This window comes from Drosophila subpulchrella, chromosome 4 (assembly GCF_014743375.2).
Source record: "Drosophila subpulchrella strain 33 F10 #4 breed RU33 chromosome 4, RU_Dsub_v1.1 Primary Assembly, whole genome shotgun sequence".
Lineage (NCBI taxonomy): Eukaryota > Metazoa > Arthropoda > Insecta > Diptera > Drosophilidae > Drosophila > Drosophila subpulchrella.
Window position 1 is genome coordinate 2,049,487 of NC_050608.1, and position 26,123 is coordinate 2,075,609.

Here is a 26,123-nt window from a genome sequence, read left to right on the forward strand (position 1 = left end):
TTGTAAAAATACTGATTAAAAGTACCGAAATACTGCTTATGAGGTTCAACTTTCCTCTAGCCTCTTTCCTACACGCGTATTTTTTATGGAGAAAAAAGTCGATGAAGCGGAATTTGGTTGCGTTAATCTCTTTTGTGTGAATAGGGTATTACACAGACACTATCATAAGAATAAATGTTCAGGGTATTCCCTTAACTGTTTAATTTCTGAGTATAGGTCAGCTGTCTTTTAAGCTTATCTATACAAAATATTGCTAAAAATTTTAACAATTTTGGAACTTGTTAAATTGTTGAAAGCCAACGTTTGTCAAAATTCATTGAAAAAATTGACAAAAACAATAGGGTCTCTCCCTCTACTGGTTTAATTTTCTGATGCATTTTTAACATGTAAAGGAATATCCACTTGATACCTCTATATTTAAACCGTTGCGTTGCTGCTTTGACACCAATAATGTACACCGTACATTATAAATAAATTATGCTATTAAATAAAACTGAGGTCCGCCCTAATGCGAACACATGTACACCATTATGTACATATGTATGTATGTATGAGCATATGGTCGTCTTGCTTGGTCGTCTTTTCAAGAATGCATATGTATGAAGGTATGTATATGAATGTGTAAATTCATTCTGCTTATGAAAATACATACGTACATATGTATGTGTATGTTTGCAACATCCACTTTAAAGGCTTTTGCCTTCAAGGCTTTTACCCCAATTGAGGAGAAAACAACGTCTTCATTAGCAAAAGTAGATAAAAGCAAATAATTGAAGTTGGTAGCAAGTATGTAAATATGTGTGTAGTTTCTGTTATTGTGAAATTATTAAAATAAGTCGCATATATACATATGTATGTTTGTATCTATGAATACATTACTATATGTATATACATTAATATATATGTATATAAATGTGTAACTAACCTAAAAACACTTCCCTTAATTTTGTTATTTCAGCAGTTTGTATTTTTCCTTTTATTTTATGTTTCGATTGACAACATAATTTCAAAGGCCAACTTGGCTCAATTCTTGATAATGATGATGCTTCAATCTGTGCCTGCTCTGTCGCTTAATGGAGAAAGAAACTGGATTTTATGGGTAGGTATATATGTATGTATTTGTGTACCAGTACGTGTATGTATATGTAGACATGTACGCCGCTAAAGACGAACATTTTTTCCCTTTTGGGTTTCGATCCGCTGACTAATTAAGCCTTTAAAATTTGTACTGGACCAAGAAAAGGAGAAGAAAATAAAGTCATTGGGCTCCGCAGCGCTAAAGAGCTGTGATAGGAAAGCTGGAGGGGGAAGGAAAAATAAAATGAACTTATATATGTACATATGTGTACATACATACGTGTGTACGTACATACATATGTACGAATGAATGAATATTTATTGGTACATAAATGCCTTTTTGAGGTTACCTGAGTTTCTAAAGACGTTTGTAATCTAGTGTTACAATTTATAAGCCTGGTGTCTTATATTAAGTTATTTTGTATATTGAACAAGATAACAACTTTATTCGTCAGGGCAATTTTGTATCAGACTATAAGATAGTTAACTATTTAATGTACATGCATACATACATATGTATGTGCGTGTGTGTGTTTCGGACACACATATGTAATTACGAACGCTCCGCTGAATTTTAAGTATTGTCAAATAAAAAAAAACGTATAATTTTTCCCATTGTGTGAAAAAGATACAAATTTAATGTTTAGATATTTGCGTATATTTAGATGTCAAATTTTAGTTACATTTTAACTCAACAAGTCTGCAAGGGTAATTAAAATTGGTATTGTCAATCCCCGATTCCGTACTAGTTATACCCGTTACTCGTAGAGTAAAAGGGTATACTAGATCCGTCTGTCCGTATGAACGCAGAGATCTCGGAAACTATGAGCTAGGGTATTGAGACTTGGCATGCAGATTCCTGAGCTTCTTACGCGGCGCAAGTTTGTTTCAGCAGGATGCCACGCCCACTCTAACGCCCACAAACCGCTCACAAACTTCAAAAAATCGTAAATATGAACGCGGATATCTCGGAAACTATCAAAGAAAGGGGAGTTGGATTTCAGACTTAGATTCCGTAGCCTTGAGCGCTGCGCAAGTTTGTTACGCGAATATGCCACGCCCACTGTAACGCCGAAAAAAAGAAACAAAACTGTGGCGCCCACAATGTTTATGCTAGATACAACATTTTAACTGAAATGTATTATTCTCGTCAATACCTGTCGATAGATCTAAAAAAAAGTTTGCCACGCGCACTCTAACGCCCACAAACCGCCTAAGCCTGTGGCGCCCACAATTTCCCTGCTAGAAAAAAAATTTTAACTGAAATGTATTAGTCTCGTCAACACCTATCGATTAACTTACATTTTTTGATGCAAAAAGTTTCTCCAAACAAAAATATTAGTAACTACAAAAATAATTTTTTAAAAAATCAGCTTGCTTACATTTTTTATGATTTTTTGAAAATGTTTAGAAACATGCATTTGAGCCATATTTTTCTATTTGCCATGCAAATATTTTCCACATAGTAACCTTCATAAAATCATAAAAAATATAAGCAAAAAGATTTTTGAAAAATTCTTTTTGCAGTTACTATTATTTTTTTTTGAACAAACGTTTTGCATCAAAAATTTAAGTTTTCAAGAGATTGCAAAGCGCTATTTACACACGGTTTCAATATACGGTTATGTGGGCGGCAGACAGATGTAAGTGTTATGGGCGTTGGGGTGGGCGTGGCAAACTTTTTTGGGTATATATTTATGAAACCAATACATTTAGTTTAGCATAAAACTGAAAGCGCCACAGTTTTGGGCGGTTTGTGGGCGTTAGAGTGGGCGTGGCAAACTTTTTTTAGATCTATCGATAGGTATTGACGAGAATAATACATTTCAGTTAAAATTTAACGCCCACAAACCGCGCAAAACTGTGGCGCTCACATTTTTATACCCTTGCAGAGGGTATATTGATTTCAGTCAGAAGTTTGCAACGCAGTGAAGGAGACGTTTCCGACCCCATAACGTATATATATTCTTGATCAGCATGACTAGAAGAGTCGATCTAGCCATGTCCGTCTGTCCGTCCGTTTCTACGCAAACTATTCTCTCAGTTTTAAAGCTATCGGGCTGAAAGTTTCCCAAAAGTCTTATATCTTTTGCAGGTAGTATACAGGGGTGGTCAAAAGTATTTTTACAAAACATGATTTGAATATACTCATAATTTAAACTTACATCTTGTTAACTTTGGCATCAATGGAAAGGTAATTTAAATGCCGTTTGAATGATACAATACATTTCTTAACCCATTCAGTACTTATTGAAAAGGACGAATTTGTGTGAAAATGTCTTTTTTGAACTTTTTTCCTCGACTTGAAAACTTAAATTTTTATATGCAAAAAGTTTCTTTAAACAAAAATAATAGTAACTGCAAAAAGAATTTTTCAAAAATCATTTTGCTTATATTTTTTATGATTTTTTGAAAATGCTTAGAAACATGCATTTGAGCCATATTTTTCTCTTTTTCATACAAATTTTTTCCGACATTGTCACCTTCAAAAAATCATAAAAAATATAAGCAAAATAATTTTTGAAAAATTCTTTTTGCAGTTACTATTATTTTTGTTTGAAGAAACTTTTTGCATTAAAACATTTAAGTTTTCAAGTCGAGGAAAAAAGTTCAAAAAGGACATTTTCACTCAAATTCGTCCTTTTCAAAAAGTACTGAATGGGTTAAAAAATGTATTGTATCATTCAAACGGCATTTTAATTACCTTTCCATTGATGCCAAAGTTAACAAGATGTAAGTTCAAATTGTGAAAATACTTTTGACCACCCTTGTATAAGTTGGAACCAGCCGGATCGGACAACTATATCCTATAGCTCCCATAGGAGTAATCGGAAAAAAAAATTTTAAAAAATTATATCTTTGGTGTTTTTTAGCATATAACCTCCTGAGCTTGAAAATAACATTTTTTTAATTAGTTTTAAATTTTGAATTAAATTTTATCGAACTCGGACGACTATATCATATAGCTGCCATAGGAACATTCGGAAAATTGGTGGAAAAGTAATATGAATCAAATTAGAGCTTCGGTGTTTTTCAACATATAACCTCCTACGCTTGAATATAACATTTTTTAATTAGTTCTGAATTTCGAATTTAATTTTATCAAAATCGGACGACCATATCATATAGCTGCCATAGGAACAATCGGAAAATTGGTGGAAAAATAATATGAAAAAAATTATAGCTTCGGTGTTTTTAACATATAACCTCCTACGTTCGGAAATAACATTTTTTAATTAGTTCTGAATTTCGAATTTAATTTTATCAAAATCGGACGACTATATCATATAGCTGCCATAGGAACGATCGGAAAATTGGTGGGAAAATAATATGAAACAAATTATAGCTTCGGAGTTTTTTGACATATTATCTTATACTATTGGGAATATCATTTTTTGTATTTTTAAATTTAATAATTATAGCTGCAAGGGTATACAAACTTCGGCTTACCGAAGTTAACTTCCTTTCTTGTTAAATATTCAAATTTAAAATAAATGTATTTATTTATTTTAATTCGCGTGTTAATTCCTACCGGTACCCCGAAAATTGTTAGAACCAGACCACTAGTTCGTAATTAATAATTTTACACCGATATCTAGCAAGAACATCGTCACAGCCAGTAAATAAAATGTAAAAAGTATATTTATTGAGTAACGGGTATCTGTTAGTCAAGGCACTCGAAAACATTTATAGAAATATAATTTTCCTTTTTATTTTATACACAGAAGAATGTTAGACAAATTTTACAAGATTTAACAAGCTTTTTATATAGAAGGTCATTCCGATATTTTGTGAATAAAGTTGCGTTGTGATCTACGGATACGTTTTTTTTCGCGTGAGTAGAACCCAGAAATTTTCTTCGTGGAATAATATACATATGCATGTATGATATGTAAACAATTTTACTTGCTCAATGAGAGATTTTTTTTTAGTCATATTAACTTCTACTCTTGGGAATTTCATTCCTTAAATATTTCAGAATTATCATATATGTATGTAGCTGCCATAGAAAAGATCGAAAAAAACAATACAAAGAACAGTTTATTTCGTTTTCGGTAAGGATATACGGTAGTAAATGGAGAAGGAACCTTATCTTAATATTTTTCTAGTTAGTTTTTAGATTTCTAAATTCGAAAAGCTCTATACATACAATGCTTCCTCGGGAATGACCTGCAAGCTTATAGAATCTTTGCGAAGTAATGTTGCTTCCTTTCTTGTTATTTCTGATTTATAAATACAAGTAATAAAACCACAGTATAAAAGTCCTTTTTTTAAATAATAACTGTGCTGGGCTCGGATGTTATTCGCCACCTCCTGCTTACCAACAAAGTTATAAAAACGCAATTTAGAAATTAAAAATACATACATATGAACATAGGTACATATGTACATATGTACATACATATGTAGAGAGTTCTTGATCCACGCACTCCTTAGTCATTTACATATCACGCATGTATCTAAACATGTGCCGATAATGCAAAGTAAAAATCGTTGAGAAGTGTATATAGGTATTTATGGAATAAAGTACATATTTATATATGTATGTATAAATACATATACGTAAGCCTTTGTATGTAAATACATACATACGTACATACATAAGTATTATAAAATATCTGGTTTTGTTGTTTCTGAGAACCGACAAAACGTTTCTCATAAAAAGGAGTGGGTATAGGCTTGTGCGTACGGGCACATACAAATGTGCATACATATGTACATATGCACGCTTGTATATCTGTAGGAGAATGTGCGGATATTAATACATACAAAGGTCCGAACGTATTCACACAAATGCACGATCAACCACATACAGACATGTGTATGTATGTATGTATGTATGTATGTATAAACTACAGCCGCACAGCATGTGCTCGCTCCTTTCATAGAAAGAAGACTTGAGTAAGACGTTAAATTACAAAGGGCACATACAAAATACGAACGTAGAAGCGCACAGCAAGAGAAAAGTTTCAGATCCCAGATTCAATCCTGCTGTGCACTTGCAGGCAAAAAAGGTATTTTGCTTGTTTTCAGTCGGCTTGGAACATACATATGTACATATGTAGTTGTTTGTGACTCTTAGAATCGTATTGCCCCAGGTTAGCAAGAGGTTCTTTTATTATACACATTATGACCGCCCCTATTTTGACAAATTTCACAGGCGAAAGAGCAGGTATACAGAGTATAACTAACTTAGACTGTACATATGTATGTATGTAGTTTGTGTATAAACGGACTGGCCACAGAGATCGCTTTGGCGTTAAATTCGAGTAGAATTTATATATGTACATATATGTATTATATTAACAAACTTACGCTGCATACGAAGAAAAGACATCTAAATATGAAATTTCAACACCCTAGTTCTTTATAGTTTCCGAGATCACAACGATCAGACATACAGACAGGCGGACATGGCTAGATCGACTCCGCTAGTGACTCTGATTTTATGGGGTCGGAACCGCTTCCTTCTACCTGTTGCATACTTTCCCCAAATACATACACCCTTTTACTCTACGCGTAAGGGGTGTAAAAACGATTATTTTGTTTCTTAAAAAAATAAAGATTCAAACAATTTTCTTTAAATGTGTGAATCACAAAAATATTACTTGTAAATTAGCGTTTAATGCTCTTAATTATAATCTTTAAAAGGATTTTTATTTTACGATATCATTTACATATGTATTGAAAAACTGGGGCATCTATTCCCACGTCCCGCACAGACCCCATGTTCTTAATATTAACTTTTTCTGCTCTGGGTATGCATCCTTTCAGTTTTTGCGATACCTTTTGATTGGTCTGCCCCTCGTTAAGACCGGACCATCACAGCAGATTTGTATTTTTTCTGTATTTGTATGTATATAGTAGTTGCCTATGCACACTCTCGGCGTCGTCACTACGTGGACTGCCGTCCACAGCACTCTTTGAGTAAAAGGGTATACTAGATTAGTCGAAAAGTATGTAACAAGTAGAAGGAAGCGTTTCCGACCCCATAAAGTAATAATATAAATGTATTATAACAATAATAATATATATGATCAGGATCATCAGCCGTTTGTTCATGTGAACGCCGTGATCTCGGAAACTATAGGAGCTATAGAGTTGAGATTTCAGATTTACATATGTAGATTCCTTAGCTTCGAATGCAGTGCAAGTTTGTAACGCGTATGTGCCACGCTTATAACGTTTAAATCTGTCTGTCGTCCACATTTCCATATATTTACAATCTCGCTTTGATGCTGGTAGCTAAGTAACGAGTATTTTATAGTCGAGGCAGTCAATTGTAGCGTTTTTTCCTATTTATACCCTTGGAGAGGGTCAATTGATTTCAGTCAGAAGTTTGCAACGCCGTGAAGGAGACGCTTCAGACCCCATAAAGTAGACGAGTGTATCTAGCCATGTCCGTCTGTCCGCCCGTTTCTATGAAAACTGGTTTCTCAGTTTTAAAGCTATCGGGATGAAACCTTCCCAAAAGTCTTATTTCTATTGCAGGAAGTATATACGTCAGAACAAGCCGAATCGGACAACTTCATCAAATAACTTCCATATGAATGATTAAGAAACAAGGAAGTTAACTTCGGCAAGCTGAAGTTTGTATACCCTTGCAGTTATACGAAATAATCAATGTTAGTAACACAATGTTGCATTTTTAAGGATTGTTGCTAGCTTCAGTGATATTTGTGTAAAATTAAATTCGTATTGCTGAAGAGTTAAAATGTTCTATATCTCAGAGTAAAAGAAAATACGATGAAAATCAACAAAGCACAATTTTGTAAGAAATAATTATTTCATTAATTCTCTGACCGTTTTTTCGACAGCTATGTATATGTTAGAGTCGTTCGATTTTTGTTAAATTTAATTCGAAATTCTTTAAAATACAAAAAATGTTATTTCCAATAGTATAAAATAATATATCAAAAAACACCGAATGAATGATTATTTTCACTCCAATTTTCCGATCGTTCCTATGGCAGCTTTACGATATAGTCGGCCGATTTTGGAAAAATTAAATTCAAAATTCAAAACTTATTAAGAAACGTTATTTCCAAGCGTAAGAGGTTATATGTTAAAAGCACCAAAGATATACATTTTTAAATGTTGTTTTCCAATTATTCCTATGGGAGCTATAAGATATAGTTGTCCGATCCGGCTGGTTCCGACTTATATACTACCTGCAAAAGAAAAACGACTTTCGGGAAAGTTTTAGCCTGATAGCTTTAAAACTGAGAGACTAGTTTGCGTAGAAACGGACGGACAGAGGGACAGACGGACATGGCTAGATCAACTCGGCTAGTGATGCCGATCAAGAATATATATACTTTATGGGGTCGGAAACGTCTTGTTCACTGCGTTGCAATCTTCTGACTGAAATCATAATACCCTCTGCAAGTGTATAAATATATTGTTTTTGATTATTGGCATATCAAACAAAAACACCTCTTAGCGAGGTAAAAACTTAGTGACGATCGCACCTTCAGCAAACAAATGTTCTGATATCAACTTTTGTAACGAAAATGTATTATACGATCTACTAAATAAATAAAATGTCTTAATATCTGTACATTGGGCATGCTTTATCAAAATCGTACAGCTAAACCCAACGATATTGAATAGCAGCGTGCCGAATGTAAAAAAAATCGAAATAAAAAAAAACTTTGGCGCATCATTTTTAAACGGTGGTATCTATGTTAGAAACCTTTCTACCGACATAGGGCACAAACCGGTAGCTTCAGTTCACAAGTTACAGGAGTGCAAAATTGAGCTATTTATAGCTGTTTTTTCGCCAAAATAGCTAGCTTTTTTCAAAAGTGGTAGAACTAATTTTTCTAATATTGACCTGTTCAACACGTCCGGAATTTGAGGACTCTAAAGTAAGGGTTAGGTACAAACTAACAAAGAAAAAAATTTTCAAATTGGGAAGTCCCCCAAAATCTTGTTTTACGTATTACTTTTGAACGGAGCGTCTGATTTTGACAGTTGAGGTGTCATTCGACGCGGATTTTAAGTGAAAATACAGGTAGGTTAATAATTGGGGTATTTATGCCCACCGTCCCCAACCGATCAAATTTTCTACATTTTCACTTTTACACTTTCCCCGCTCTTTCTCCCAATCTAATTTATTTTTTTTAATTCTTTGTATGCAATCCTTTAAGTTTTTGAAATAGCTTTCGATTGATGTATCACTTCAAAAACTCGGACGATTACAGTAGATTTTCATTTCTTCGTGTATATATAGTACTCGCATTCGCACAACCTCTTGGTGCGCTTCGTCACTACGTGGACTGCCGTGATAAACTTCTACGCTGGGGAATGGCACTTTTTCAATATTTCATCATTTGTAATAAAAAAATTTTTTAATCGGACGAACACATCATATCTGCAATAGGAACGATCGGATACCACCGGTTTACAACCAAAATACCCCAAGAAAGGTGATGGAAGACCCTGGTACACTTGGATCTCGCGTTGCGCCCAACCAATTTAGGTGATATATGTTTTAGCTTACAACTATACTTTCACCCTTTAATGTTTCTGAATATATGAATAGGCTACATTGAGTATATTGCGGGCTACAACTAGGCAAACTTTGAAAATGTGAAATTTTTTTAACAACTTCGTGAACATAGGGCGTCTGTTGATATCGTAAGAAATTAAAAAGAATCCTACCACTAATTGAGACGTGTGCACCACCTTAAGCTTACCGTCCATGCGTACTAAGCAAGCCATATTTGGACCAACTCCATGGTATTTTATTTGTCACTAGCAAGGTCGCCTGCAGCTTCGCCTGTGGAATTTTCGTTAAAAGATCGTTATATAATCTTTTACTTCTTACTTGCTTTTATCTTTGCCACTTAAAGTAAATTTAAAACATTCCTCATATCCACACCACCATATAGGAAGAGGTTTTGGCCGGTTTTGTGATGTTCCCAAGGAACTTTTCCACAATGCAAATATTTTACTGAACTCTTACCTTTATTCTTCAAAATTTTTAAATTTTTGCAAGACATTTCTATTAACGACATTTTTAGAATCATTTTGTTTAAACACATATTTATTTGTTTAAATAGGAATGCAATTTCATTTTGAGAATAACAAAATTAGTTTGTAATTTGATATTGAAGGAAATGTGTTAAAGCTGTTTAATATTTACAATTGAAAGATTTGTTTACAAAGGGATATCAGTGGGTACTGTAAATAATTTATTTTTAAACTATTTATTACTTTGTAGGCTAGTGTTATTAATTATTATATTTATTAATTTTTGATTTTATTCTCTTCTACTTCGGTATATAATTTCATTTAATATTTCAAAATTACAATTTAATAAAAATGGGACTACTATTTCATATACAGCTGCGGCAACAAAAATAGCACCAATGTGTAGGCAATTTTTCGTTGTGCTACAAAATGGTCACTTTTTGCAATATTTTTATTCTGTTTGTAAGGGTAAGTAGGGTTACATATCTACTAACTAAAATAAAAGTGGTTACGCCCACAATGCGGATGGTTTTTAAAATTTCCATACATTTATCAAAAAAGTAGCAAAGTTATGCGGCAACAAAAATAGCACCACATAAAGAAAAGGCTTAAAAAACTTAAAAATAACGCGATTTCAAAATTTTTTTTATTGAAATGTATGATTTTATACATCTTAAGGTAAAAAAATATTGTTCTAAAGCTTGGGCTGCAACAACAACAACAAAAACGACCGACCTTGATGTCACTAGACACCAGAATCTTTCCTTGACAAATTTGTTGTGTGACTCTTTCGAAATAGCTCGAGGGCAGTTTTTTTTCTACGGTTTTGCATTAAAAACATAGTTTTTTAACATTTCTGCAGCGGCTTTCTTTGGTGTTCCTGTTTTAGATACCTACTAATCATTATTTTAAAAAATTCGACGATTCAACTTAACTTATCTTTTGCATTGCCTTTATAACTTGGCTTTTTGAATGTCCTTCTATTTTTACGATTACAGTGCGCTTAATGACCCATTGGGAACACTATTTTATTCATTATTTTACCAATTCACTTAGTAGTACTTATTCTTAATACAAAAAAACGAAAAACAACCGAAAAATCTGAGCAAATTAAGTTTTAAGCCGAAAGCCGTTAGTAGTGCTATTTTTGTTGCCGCATAATTTTCCTACTTTTTTGATAAATGCATGGAAGTTTTAAAATCCATCCGCATTGTGGGCGTAACCACTTTTTTTTTAGTTAGTAGATATGTAACCCTACTTACCCTTACAAACAGAATAAAAATATTGCAAAAAGTGACCATTTTGTAGCAAAAAGAAGAGTTGCCTACACATTGGTGCTATTTTTTTTGCCGCAACTGTAGCTGCCATAGGAAGGATCGGAAAGTTAATGTCAAAATATTTTAAAGACTATTATATTTCGTTTTCGGTAAACGCATACGGTAATAAATTTAAATGGAACATTTTCTTAATAAATCTGTAATTATTTTTTAGTTTTCTAAAAATCGGAAAGCTTTGTACATACAATGCTCCATGGGAACGAACTGCAAGGGTATAGGAACTTCGGCTTGCCGAAGCTAGCTTCCTTTCTTGTTAAAATTATAATCGTTAAGGTCCCTAATATTATTTAATGTGTTACATAGGGTTTTCAAAAAATGTTCTTTTTGTTTTTTTAAATTATTTAAGTTGTCTAAAGCTCACTCCAAAAACACCATTTCGATTAGACCTATACTTTGAAGGAGATGTAGTTTTTGAAAGTTATGTTCCTCAGGTCGTTTGGGCTGACGTAACGTATTTCAGTTTTTCTCGAAACCACTACTTGAAAGCCGGTGGACACGACAACTCAAAAAGTTATGTTTTCAGATTTCAAAAGCTAATGCTTGAACGAAAGGTTTTAAGATATTTTAATTTTTACTAAATTTAAAAATTATAAAACCAAAAAATATTTGTCGAAAATTCGTTAAAATGTATAATATAGTTTTCTGATGATCCTGTCTCCAGTTATCATGTCTAGCAGATCGCTACTACTATGAATGGTGGATTCTTAACAATTTCTTGGCCGTCAGCCATGGTTCTCTTTCAATCGAATTTTAAAGTAGCGGGACTTGAAAAAAAAAATGGATTTTCTATAACATGCTATAAAAAACATATATGCTTTTTATTCATTAAAAAATTCGAGAAATCTGATATATTGTGTTTTTTAGCAACCACGCCACAAACCCGCGAATAAAAATCCTCGATGGACAGAGTTTACGTGACCACGGATGATCAACATATAAACTTTTCAAGGCGAATCCTAGGAAATCGCGGTCCAAGGAGGTCCCTTATTTGCTTCTCTACGATATGGGCCGTTACACTTGCTATTGTGTATATTTTTTACAGCAGTGGAGGAATTTTATAATCCGGAGATCTATGATGAGAATCCTAAGGAGAAAAATTGCTAGGTGTGCCAAAATACAAATTTTTTTTAATTAGCGCGATTAAAAAACTGTAACTGTAAACTGTTTTTTGTATTTTAAAGAATTTCGAATTAAATTAATAATAATAACTGCAAGGGTATACAAACATCGGATTGCCGAAGAAACCTTCCTTTCTTGTTTTCATACCTCGTATACTTGTGTTTTGTTTGTTTAATTAATTAATTTATTATACCCGTTACTCGTAGAATAAAAGGGTACAGTAGATTCGTCGGAAAGTATGTAACAGGCAGAACGAAGCGGTTCCGAACCCATAAGTATATATATTCTTGATCAGAATCACTAGCCGAGTCTATCTAGCCATGTCCGTCTGTCTGTCCGTCCGGATGAACGCTGAGATCTCGGAAACTATAAGAGCTATAAGAGCGTGCCACGCCCACTCTAACGCCCACAAACCGCCCAAAACTGGGAACGGAATCTAAGTCTGAGATCCCAATTCTCTATCTTTAATAGTTTCCGAGATATCCACGTTCATATTTACGATTTTTTTAAGTTGGGGGCGGCTTGTGGGCGATAAAGTGGGCGTGGCAAATTTTTTTTTTGGTTCAATCGATAGGTATTGATGAGAACAATACATTTCAGTTAAAATCTTTATTCTAGCATCAAAACTGTAGGAGCCACAGTTTTGCGCGGTTTGTGGGCGTTAGAGTGGGCGTGGCACTCTGCTGAAACAAACTTGCGCTGCGTAAGAAGCTCAGGAATCTGCACGCCAAATCAATAGCCAAGCTCTTATAGTTTCCGAGATCTCAGCGTTCATCCGGACAGACAGACGGACATGTCTAGATCGACTCGGTTAGTGGTTCTGATCAAGAATATATATACTTTATGGGGTCGGAAACGGTTCCTTCTGCCTGTTACATACTTTCTGACGAATCTAGTATACCCTTTTACTCTACTTGTAACGGGTATAACTATATGGCAAAAAAAAAATAGTTCAGCAAGAAAACAGCTGTACAGCTGTAAGCAGACTTGTGCTTTATGCCATTGAAAAGGTATTTTAAATTCCTAAGCAATCCTTTTTAATGTAATTTGTCTTAATACCGTAGTTTAAAAGTACGTGCAAAAGTTTTTAAAACCTGTTTCTACCGCGTTTTGGTTGATTTCACAATAACGCGTTCTCAATTCATAACTTTATGAAGAATACTCATATTTATATATATTTCATATTTATCATTATTTATTTATATTTAATCATTCTTTATTTATTAATTAAAGATGATAGTAAAGTTTGCTAAAACTAAGACTAACATTATGGAGTAGTACTACCTGCGGTGCCTTCCACTATTTTTTTTTTAGTAGATTGCCTTAATTTTACAATGCTTATTAGTTTTGATTTTAGATTTTATTGTAATAATGGCTTTTCTTAAGGAAATTTATAATTGCTATGAGGGGGCTGGGCGATTTTTAAGAAAATATTGCTTGTCCTGTGTAATTGCTGGACATCCGTCTAGGTTGTGTTCCATGTTATTATTACCACAATATTATCGGCTTTAAAAATGAATTTTCCTGCAAAAGCCTATTTTGTAGGCAGAGTGAAAAAACGAAATTTGTGATAAGAAGTTCGCTCTAGCTCCCACTTGCTTGATGATTTTTTTCACTGAAAATTGAATTACTTTGTTTGAATAAATCTTAAGATTTATCAATATTTACGTTTTAGTTTTAGTGTGAAATTCATACCAGTTACTTGTAAGGTAAAGGTTAATATCACTAGCTGAGTCGATCTAGCCATATTTCCGAGCAGACACTGTGGTCCTGAAAACTAAAAAGCTAAAGATATGACATGTAAACTCCTGAACTTCTAATAAAGCGCATGTACCACGCCCACCCCAACGACACAGACTTAAGCATAAATAAGTGTAAATGGGATTTTGTTTTGCTTATTAATACTTATATACATACAATAATATGTGCACATTTGTAAAGCTATAAAGACACAATTTAAGCACATTAAATTATCATTTTATAGCTTTTTCCCGGCTAAACTATAGAGTTTTTAGAAGGGGTAAAACTAAAGCTTTATATATCGAGCAGCTTAACACAATTTCAATGACTCAAGGGCCCTAAAGAAGCGTTTGGATACGTACAAACGGCAATGAGAAACAAATATTCATTTTGAAAATTCTTCCAAAATCTTGTTTTTGATATAATTTTTAAAGGTGTCACTAGACGCGTATAGAATACAAGATTAGACGCAAGAATATACACATGCTGGGACATTTCTCCCACCATCCTTAACAGCTACAATTATCTACATTTTTAGTTGCTTACTTTCACCGCTCCTTCTTTTGAACATTTCATTTTACTAAAGTATTGGTATTAAATCCTTTTAGTGTGGAACCATCGCAACCGGTTATCAATTCTGGGGGTATTTGTAACAGTTGCCTTCGTAGCTATTTGACTATTATTACCTTTTTCTAAGGAAATGTATAAAATATCTGATATCAAATGTTGTTTTAAGCTTCCTACAATTTTCGTTTAAGGTTTTTAGTTGTTTTGCCTTTACAGGCATTTTCTATAATCACAGTGTGAGCAAGGAACACCAAAAGGGGACTCGTTTTAATGACTTCTTTCAGATTTTGAAATTCAACATGCAGCATCCTTAAGCGTGACAAATAGGTTCTTAAAATCTTAGTCGATGACGATTAAATCTTTTTTTATTTTTTTTTTTAAATCGATCTAGCCATGTTCGTCTGTCCGTATGAACGCTGAGATCTCGGAAACTATAAGAGCTATAGTGTTGGGACTTGGCATGTAGGTTCTTGGGGGATTTTTTCGAAACACAAGTTGTTTCAGAAATCAATTTAAAAAAATCGCCAGTAACGCTAAAACTCGTCTAGCGACCACATTTTTTTAATATTTTGTACATACCAAAATCTTTTCAAGTCGGACCATTCATTAAAAAGTTATACCCTAACAATAATATATAGTTAGCAATCTCAATAGAGTGCGGGAGGGATGGAGATATATTCATACAGAAAATCGGCTGCTTACGAAATTTCATTAGCGCCATCTAGGTTTCACGTTATGTGGCGTGTTAGTGAAATCTCGTAAACAGTCGATAGGAATAAACGATAGGTGGCGCTTATTTGTTAGCTGAGTTTCGGGTATCTGATAGTCGAGGCCGTCGACTATAGCGTTTTCTCTTTTTTTTAATTTCCTACAACCCACCTACCTTAAAAGGCCTATGCTTTGTGTCAAAGTTATCCGACTCCACAGCCTTTTATACTTGTGCCCTAACTCAAAAAAAACATGTGCAACGGATTCAACCAGTCAAAAGTGCGGGACTATAACAGACTTGCTTTTATCGGTGGTGATCGAGTATCCCCTTTGCAAAGGTATAATTAAGAAATCCGACGAACTCTATACAAATACTTGTTTATATACTTATGTACATTAATACGTATACACATACATAAGCCTACAAACCCTCTCCAAAACAATGGCAGAGGAGAGAACTGAGAACTGAAATAAGAAGTGAGAGATAAAATGTAGTGAGAGAAAAGGAGTGTAGTGTAAGTGACTGTGAGCGTAAGTGTTGTTCGTTGTAGGTGCGGCTAATAACTTGTACGCTTTCTGCATATCAAAAAATTGTCGAGTGGGGACGTCGAGGCAAAAATTTACCTTCCTCCTAAAACTAAAATCAAAATAAACGTGTAAAATAGTAACACCTTCGCCTTAATATACTAAAACTGGAAAATAGCTAAATTGTCAACACTGTAACAGAAATGTATCTTTGCTCATGTTTGTGTATTGTGTAGCCATCTTCGATCTGCCCGCCTTCGTCGACTGTTCGTGATCTGTAGGTACACACAGACACTGGAATCAGCATTACACTTGTTACTGTATTGTTTTTATGATGGTGTTTGTAATTCAATACGTATCTATGTTAGCATCTGTACCTGTATTTGTGCTCGGAAAAAGATATTTGTGAGAGGAGAGAAGATCCGAACTGCTCCATCTAAACTAACGAAGCATTGCAAGAGCTAGTGTTAATATCGCTCAGTCCACTCGCAAGAAACACAGCATTAAGACGCAGCATACACACGTTATTGACTTTGTCATACATAATTTATTTTTATTATTCGCTACTTGAAATTGGCTGATAAAAGTATAAATTTGCGACCTTTAATGTGAAAGATGAAATTTTATAATCAAATTTGTGGTGAAGAAAGTCGAGCGCATACACAGTAACAGTTAAAACTAGAAAATATACTTACGTATTAAAGGATTCAATGTTTACCATAGTTTTAAAAATATTTGCTAAAAATTCTAATAAAAAGTGAAAATTCGTATGATATATTAAAAATATTTGCGACAGTGCCATTAAACGTGCCCATAAAAATGTTTGATTCTCCGACGGTGAATCCAAAATAAAAGGATTTAAGTTACACGTAAAATTTAATCGGTCTTCAATATTTGGGGACAAACCCTAATGAAATGGACGCCTACGCACTGCCAACATATTTTCCCCTTGCGTAAGTTTTCATTTTGTATATTCTAAATATTACTCTTGGTCTTTAGTTGGACCATAAAGAGATCAATATTTAAACTATAATTAAAGAGACCGTATCGATAGTCTGTCCGTACGCCTACGCTAACTAGTCTTTAAGGCTTAAAATTAATTTCCGAACAAATTTTCATCTAACGCAGCTGGTAGGATCTAAAAATTAAGAGGAATACCTATACATATATAACATAAGATTGAATTGGGGTGGGTTTCTAATGTTCATCAATGTAATTTCTAGACGAAATCAATGCAAAGCGATTTAAGTGGCACCCCCAGAAAGCCTTTTTAAAAGTAAACATTTAACCAAGGCTAGTAACGGAAACCGACTTCGGTATATAACGACTGCTAATGGGACTAAATAGAAAATAAATAAATAAAATACAAATCTTTAAGAACAAAAAACTAGGCATATTGTACTATATTTGTCTTAGGGATATAGTCGCCCGAACGTGAAGAATTTCAACCTTTATCAGGTTTGATATAAATAATACAATTTTTTAAGACTAAGTTTATTACACTGCGCAAAACTTCTTTAAAAAATGAATTTTTTAAGTCTGATCGGATTGTTCCTAGGTATGTCCCAATCGGGGCCTTTTTATAGTCGTTACTCGTAGAGTAAAAGTGTATATTGTATTCGGAGAAAAGTGTATTACAGATATTAGAAAGATTTCCGGCCCTATGCAGTATCAAACAAAAAAAATATTAACGAGGTAAAGAAACTAGTGATGATTGCACATTCAACATACAATAGTTCTGATGTCAATGTATGTCCAACTGTGGCTTTTAATGGTAATAAAAATAAGTAATGGTAAATAAAATAAAGAATGATATATAAATATTAACTGAAATGTCTCCACTTCCACCCACAAACCGCCAAAAAATTGAAGAGTTGAAATTTAATATAAATTTTTATTATTCCGCCTATCAATCTCTACCGCCACGCCGATAATTATACCCATTACTCGTAGAGTAAAACGGTATACTAGATTCGTCGGAAAGTATGTAACAGGCAGAAGGAAGCGTCTCCGACCCCATAAAGTATATATATTCTTGATCAGGATCACTAGCCGAGTCGATCTAGCCATGTCCGTCTGTCCGTCTGTCCGGATGAACGCTGAGATCTCGGAAACTATAAGAGTTAGGCTACTGAGATTTGGCGTGCAGATTCCTGAGCATCTTACGCAGCGCAATTTTGTTTCAGTAGAGTGCCACGCCCACTCCAACGCCCACAAACCGCCCAAAAATGTGGCTCCTACAGTTTTGATGCTAGAGAAAAAATTTTAACTGAAATGTATTGCTCTCGTCAATACCTATCGATTGATACCGCCCACAAACTTCAAAAAATCGTGAATTTGAACGTGGATATCTCGGAACCTATTAAGGACGGATAATTGGGATTTTAGATTAAGATTTCGTAGCCTTGTACGCAGCGCAAGTTTGTTATGCGAATATGCCACACCCACTCTAACGCCCATAAACCGCCCAATCCTGTGGCGTCCACAATTTTCATGCTAGATAAAAAATTTAAATTGAAATGTATTGGTCTCGTCAATACCTATCGATTGATCCAAAAAAAAATTTGCCACTCCCACTCTAATGCCCTTAACGCTTACATCTGTCTACCGCCGGTAGGTTGCGCATTTCAATCTCGCTTTGCTGCTTGCATATCTCCATTTCCCTTTGGTCCCTTTAGCTGAGTAACGAGTATCTAATAGTCGAGGTACTCGACTATAGCGTTCTCCCTTCTTATACCCGTTACTCGTAGAGTAAAAGGGTATACTAGATTCGTCGGAAAGTATGTAACAGGCAGAAGGAAGCGTTTCCGACCCCATAAAGTATATATATTCTTGATCAGGATCACTAGCCGAGTCGATCTAGCTGTGTCCGTCTGTCCGTCTGTCCGTCTGTCCGTCTGTCCGTATGAACGCCGAGATCTCGGAAACTATAAGAGCTACAATACTGGGATTAGGCATGCAGATTCCTGAGAATCCTGCGCAGCGCAAGTTTGTTTCAGAAGAGTGCCACGCCCACTCTAACGCCCACAAACCGCCCAAAACTGTGGCTCCTACAGTTTTGATGCTAGAAAAAAAATTTTAACTGAAATGTATTGTCCTCATCAATACCTACCGATTGCCCTAAAAAAAAAAAAGTTTGCCACGCCGACTTTAACGCCCACAAAGCGCCCACAAACTTCAAAAAATCGTAAATATGAACGCGGATATCTCGGAAAATATCAAAGATAGAGAAACAGGATTTCAGATTTAGATTCCGTAGGCTTGAGCGCAGCGCATGTTTGCTACGCGAATATGCTCTAACGCCCACAAACCGCCCAAATCTGTGGCGCCCACAATTTTCATGCTAGATAAAAAATTTTAACTGAAATGTATTGGTCTCGTCAATACCTATCTATTGATTTAAAAAGAACTTTGCCACGCCCACTCTAACGCCCACAACGCTTAAATCTGTCTACCGCCGGTAGGTGACGCATTTGCTGCTTGCATATCTCCATTTTCCTTTGGCCCCTTTAGCTGAGTAACGGGTATCTGATAGTCGAGGTACTCGACTATAGCGTTCTTCCTTGTTTTTAAAATAGAACCATTGGATAATAAGTAAAGTATTATTTTTCTGAAAATGGTTAGCTGAGTAACGGATATTTGATAGTCGAGGAAGTCGACTGTAACGTTCTCTCTTAATTTATCTTGATCTGTATGTACATTTTTATGTTTTTAAATGGAAAGCGCAGTTTAGATTTCAATGTCATAACTAGTTCCTTTAGCTTAGATCCTGTTTGGATATCATGCCAATAATATTAAGAAATAATTGGCATTATCTTAATGGGCGATTGTAATGTTATTATTAATATCATAAGGAGTATTATATATACATATAAGGAATTAAAATGCAAAGTATAAAGTATATATATTCTCGATCAGCATCTTTAGACGAGTCAATCTAGCTATGTTCGTCAGTCCGTCTGTATGTACGTCTGTCGGATTCTACGCAAACTGCTCTCTCAGTTTTCAAGCTATCGGGATGAAACCTTCTCAAAAGTCATATTTCTGTAGTAAGTGTAGTATGTAAGTGAAAACGAGCCGGATCGGACAACTATATCCTATAGTTCCCATAGGAATAATCATAAAAATATTTTTTTTTTAAAAAAGGCAAACAATTTTAACTTTTGTGTTTTTGACATGTTAACTTCTACTCTTTGGAATATTATTCTTTTAATATTTAAGAATTTAGCTGCAATAGGAACGATCGAATAATTAATATCAAAATAATACAAAGACCGTTATATTTAGTTTTCGGTCAACATATACGATTGTAAATTGATTTTTAGTTTTCTAAATATTGGATAGCTCTATACATACAATGCTCCCAAGGGAACGGCCTGCAAGGGCCGGCTTGCCGAAGTGAGCTTCCTTTCTTGTTAATTATACTTGTGATCCAAAGAGACTCTTTTAAAACTGTTATAGCGAAGTCTCTTTATGTTATTGTGACGATCGCACCTAAAATATACAAAAATGATTTTACATGCGACAAAATATATAAACTATATATAAAATTAACTCATCCGGCCCTCTTCACCAAAATATTTAAGCTTCTACGACCACAAGCAATGCAAAGTAGCGTGCCGAACAAGCAAATTTTAGATAGTGTGTTTATTTTAACTGGGGAATTTCTTGTGGCATCCTTTTAGTTACGTAATACGATTCTACTGGTGTATTACCCACTACGATCGGACCATCACTGCAGATTTTCAATTCTGCGGGATTATCCTACGACAACCTATCACAGGGTTGGCCTCACATTTTAAGTTCCGATCATACCCAACTTTTCTGATTTCCACAGTAACTTCTATCGGGCAGATGAAGTACCTTTAAGGAAATGTTTCTTGAGCGACAATTTAAGAGTTAGCTCTAATAAGAACCCTTATTCGGCTCGGTAAAATTACACATAAATGAACATAATAAACAAAAACAAAAACCAAATATAACTTCTTAACTCTGTGATTAACAGCACTTTGACATTGTTACTTGTTCAGTTATATTAAAGGATACGAGAAATCTGATTCATTTTTACATTTTTATCTGACCCCGAACTTTTTCGGACAGATGTGACTTTTAAAGTGACTCGAGATACCGGCCGTAACGCTTGTAACCTAGTAATGGGCAATAGTAAGTTCTCAGTAGACTCTTTGGTATGGTTTGGTATATTTAGTTCATTTTTTCCAGTCGTCTGTTACTTATCACCACAGAATCTGGTTACTTATTTACATTTTTATACCCTTGCAGAGGGTATATTGATTTCAGTCAGAAGTTTGCAACGCAGTGAAGGAGACGTTTCCGACCCCATAAAGTATATATATTCTTGATCAGCATGACTAGACGAGTCGATCTAGCCATGTCCGTCTGTCCGTCCGTCTGTCTGTCCGTCTGTCCGTCTGTCCGTCCGTTTCTACGAAAACTAGTCTCTCAGTTTTAAAGCTATCGGGCTGAAACTTTCCCAAAAGTCTTATATCTTTTGCAGGTAGTATATAAGTCGGAACCAGCCGGATCGGACAACTATATCTTATAGCTCCCATAGGAATAATCGGAAAAAAAATGTTTACAAAATTATATCTTTGGTGTTTTTTGGCATATAACCTCCTAAGCTTGGAAGTAACATTTTTTAATTAGTATTGAATTTCGAATTAAATTTTATCGAAATCGGAAGACTATATCATATAGCTGCCATAGGAACGATCGGACAATTGGTGGAAAAATAATATGACACAAATTATAGCTTCGGTGTTTTTCAACATATAACCTACAACGCTTGGAAATAACATTTTTTAATTAGTTCTGAATTTCGAATTTAATTTTATCAAAATCGGACGACTATATCATATAGTTGCCATAGTAACGATCGGAAAATTGGTAGGAAAATAATATGAAACAAATTATAGCTTCGGTGTTTTTTGACATATTATCTTATACTATTGGGAATATCATTTTTTGTGTTTTTAAATTTAATAATTATAGCTGCAAGGGTATATAAGCTTCGGCTTGCCGAAGCTACTTCCTTTCTTGTTTTTTTTTGTTTTAGGACATGTTTATATGTGTGTTTGTCGGATTGTCTGTTTAGCGAATTTGTATACCGGTTACATGTAGAGTAAAAGGGTATATAAGATTCGTCGAAAAGTATGTAACAGGTAGAAGGTAGCGTTTCCAACCCTGTAACGTATATATATTCTCGATCAGGATCCCTAGCTAAGTCGATCTGGTCGACTCTTACGTCTACAAACCGTACAAAACTGTTGAGTCCACAGTTTTGTTGCTAGAACAAAGTTTAAACATAAATGAATTGGTTACGATTATACGTATAGACTGACCTAAAACAGTTTGCCCCGTTCAATGTAACGCCCTTTAGTCACCTTGCATTAAAAAACAAGGATAGTCGAGAACCTCGACTATCAGATATCCGTTTCCTAATCAGACTTTTTTACTAAAGTTGGTCTTAACATTTGAAGGACTGGTTGTCTTTTAAATCGCTAGCGCAAAATAATGTATACCATATTTTTGTGGTACTCAAAATCAAAGGAAAACCACCAATTACAAAAAAAGGTTTGAAAATGTAACTTCTATAGCAAATAACTTAGATAATTACTCGCATTATTTAGGTTTCCATGACTTATTTCAAATTTGAGCCTGTGCCCTTTTTGGGCGAATTGTTTCATGCAAACGACGCATAACGCTTAAATAATATTCCTTACTAGCAGTTTGGCCGGGTGGAAGGAATTCTAGCGCACCACTCCACGAAAATCGAAAGAAAAACAAATTCACCTTACTTTTTGCCCACAGAAGTATAGGATTAGATAATAAACAAAAACAATAAACAAAGTTCAACTTTGAGTTCTTGTGTTTTCCTTTTTTTCCTCATTAATTATCCGTATAGTCGTCCGTTACATGTAAACATTTTTTAAAACGTATTGCGACATATTTTTATATAAAAGCACGTATATTTAATGTCTTTTATTGATAACTTCAATAAATACAAATTAGGAAGCTATTGGATAAACTTGTAAGTCACATAAAATCCGAAGTATAGTTAATAAAACTTTTCTGGTAAATTAAAATTTTTTTAGGTTAATTTAATCAAACAACAAGAAAGGATGTTAACTTCGGCAAGCCGAAGTTTGTATACCCTTGCAGATATAATTATTTTATTTAAAAATACAAAAAATGATATTCCCAATAGTATAAGATAATATGTCAAAAAACACAATAGCTATAATTTGTTTCAAATTATTTTCCCACCAATTTTCCGATCGTTCCTATGGCAGCCATATGATATAGTCGTTCGCTTTTGATAAAACTAAATTCGAAATACAGAACTAATTAAAAAATGTTATTTCCAAGCGTAGGAGGTTATATGATAAAAACACCGAAGCTATAATTTGTTTCATATTATTATCCCACTAATTTTCCGATCGTTCCTATGGCAGCTATATGATATAGTCGTCGTTTTTTTATAAAATTTAACTCGAAATTCAAAACTTGTTAAAACATGTTATTTCCAAGCTTAGGAGGTTATATGTTAAAAAACACCAAAGATATAATTTAAAAAAATTGTTTTTTCCGATTATTTCTATAGGAGCTATAAGATATAGTTGCAAAAGATATAAGACTTTTGGGAAAGTTTCAGCCCGATAGCTTTAAAACTGAGAGACTAGTTTGCGTAGAAACGGACGGACAGACGGACAGATGGACATGGCTAGATCGACTCGTCTAGTCATGCTGATCAAGAATATATATACTTTATGGGTTGAATTGATCCAAAAAAAATTTGCCACGCCCACTATAACGCCCATAACGCTTAAGTCTGTCTACCGCCGGTAGGTGGCGCATTTCAATCTCGCTTTGCTGCTTGCACATCTCCATTTCTCTTTGGTCCCTTAAGCTGAGTAACGGGTATCTGATAGTCGAGGTACTCGAATATAGCGTTCTTCCTTGTTGATTTTATTCCCTTCTACTTGGGTATATAAATTAGATTAATATTTCAGAATTACGAAATCTTTTTAATAAAAATCTGACTACTATATCATATAGCTGCCATAGGAAGAACCGGAAAGTTAAAGTCAAACTTTTTAATTTTGAGTGAGAATAGAGGTAGGTTAATAGCGGGGGGTATTTATCCCCACCGGCCCCAATAGATCAAATTTTATAAATTTTCACTTTTACACTTTCATTGCTTTTTATACAAAATTAATTAAAACTTTAATGTCTTGGTATGTAATCCTTTTAGTTTTTGCAATACCTTTCGATTGATGTATCATTCGAAACAATCGGACGATTACAGTAGATTTGCATTCGTGTATATATAGTGGTCTCCTTTGCACACCCTTCTGGTGCGCTTCGTCACTACGTGAACTGCCGCCCAAAGTGATAACCTAAAAAAAGCTGCAGGTGGGGCGGGAAAGATAGCGAACCATCGGTGAAACGAGAAGGAAGCTTTAAGCTACTAATTTACATTACTAAATACATTCGTTGAACATTCCATTTATTTTAATTTTAATTTCATTGTGCATCAGCAGAGTCTTCTTTTTTATATTGCTCTAATTAATTTGTTTTCCGGTTGTCAACAAACCCAGCTGCTTGACAGTCAGACCATGCTACGTGAATTGCGGATAAGCTTCAAAATCTTCAGACACACTTCAAAGAAAACAAAAAAGGAAGTTACTTCGACAAGCCGAAGTTTGTATACCCTTGCAGTTATAATTAGTAAATTTAATTCGAAATTCTTAAAAATACAAAAAATTAAATCACCAATAGTATAAGATAATATGTCAAAAAACAGCCACCAATTTTCCGATCGATCCTATGGCAGCTATATGATATAGTCGTCCGATTTTGATAATATAAAACTCGAAATTCAGAACTAACTAAAAATGTTATTTCCAACCGTAGGAGGTTATATGTTAAACAAGAAAGGAAGTTACCTTCGGCAAGCAGAAGTTTGTATGCCCTTGCAGTTATAATTATTAAATTTAAAAATAAAAAAAAATGATTTTCCCAATAGTATAAGACAATATGTCAAAAAACACCGAGGCTATAATTTGTTTCATATTATTTTCCCACCAATTTTCCGATCGTTCCTATGGCAGCTATGTGATATAGTCGACCGAATTTGACAAAATTAAATTCAAAATTTAGAACTAATTAAAAAATGTTATTTCCAAGAGTAGGAGATTATATGTTAAAAAACACCGAAGCTATAATTTGTTTCATGTTATTTTCCCAACAATTTTCCGGTCGTTCCTATGGCAGCTATTTGATATAGTCGTCTGATTTTGATAAAATTAAATCCGAAATTTAGAACTAATTAAAAAATGTTATTTCCAAGCGTAAGAGTTTATATGTTAATAAACACCAAAGAAATATTTTTTTCCGATTATTTCTATTAGAGCTATAAGATGTAGATGTCCGATCCGGCTGGTTCCGACTTCTATACTACCTGCAAAACAAAGAAGACTTTTGCGAAAGTTTCAGCCCGATAGCTTTAAAATTGAGAGACTAGTTTGCGAATATACGGACGGACAACGGACATGGCTAGATCGACTCGTCTAGTGATGCTGATGAAGAATATACATACTTTATGGGGTCGGAAACGTCTCCTTCACTGCGTTGCAAACTTCTGACTGAAACCAATATATCCTCTGCAAAGGTATAAAAACACCAAAAATGTTTTTTACGATTATTCTTATGGGAGCTATAAGATATAGTTGTCCGATCCGGCTGGTTCCGACTTATATACTACCTGCAAAAAAAGAAGACTTGGGAATGTTTCAGCCCGACAGCTTTTCCGACCCCATAAAGTATATATATTCTTGATCAGGATCACTAGCCGAGTCGATCTAGCCATGTCCGTCTGTCCGTCCGGATGATTGCTGAGATCTCGGAAACTATAAGAGCTACAATACTGGGATTAGACATGCAGATACTACTATATACTATACTTATCGATTGACCCAAAACAAAGTTTGCCACGCCTACTTTAACACCCACAAACCGCCCACAAACTTCAAAAAATCGTAAGTATGAACG

The 26,123-nt window shown here is 34.4% G+C and overlaps 1 protein-coding gene across 4 annotated transcripts in view; it reads left to right on the forward strand.

Moving 5' to 3' along the window:
- Positions 1–269: 269 nt before the first annotated feature.
- The window catches only part of LOC119555453 (transcriptional activator cubitus interruptus), a 32,644-nt gene continuing 6,790 nt past the window's right edge, over positions 270–26,123 (forward strand). Inside the window, exons 1-2 of one of the 4 annotated variants that reach the window (XM_037868932.1) lie at positions 270–605; positions 959–1,099. In XM_037868932.1, the coding sequence (XP_037724860.1) occupies positions 1,074–1,099 (26 nt within the window). In that variant the 5' untranslated portion in view covers positions 270–605; positions 959–1,073. Of the gene's footprint in view, positions 606–666; positions 787–958; positions 1,100–16,485; positions 17,006–26,123 lie in introns of those variants that run through there. The other 3 variants (XM_037868066.1, XM_037869737.1, XM_037867266.1) reach the window with 3 other exon arrangements.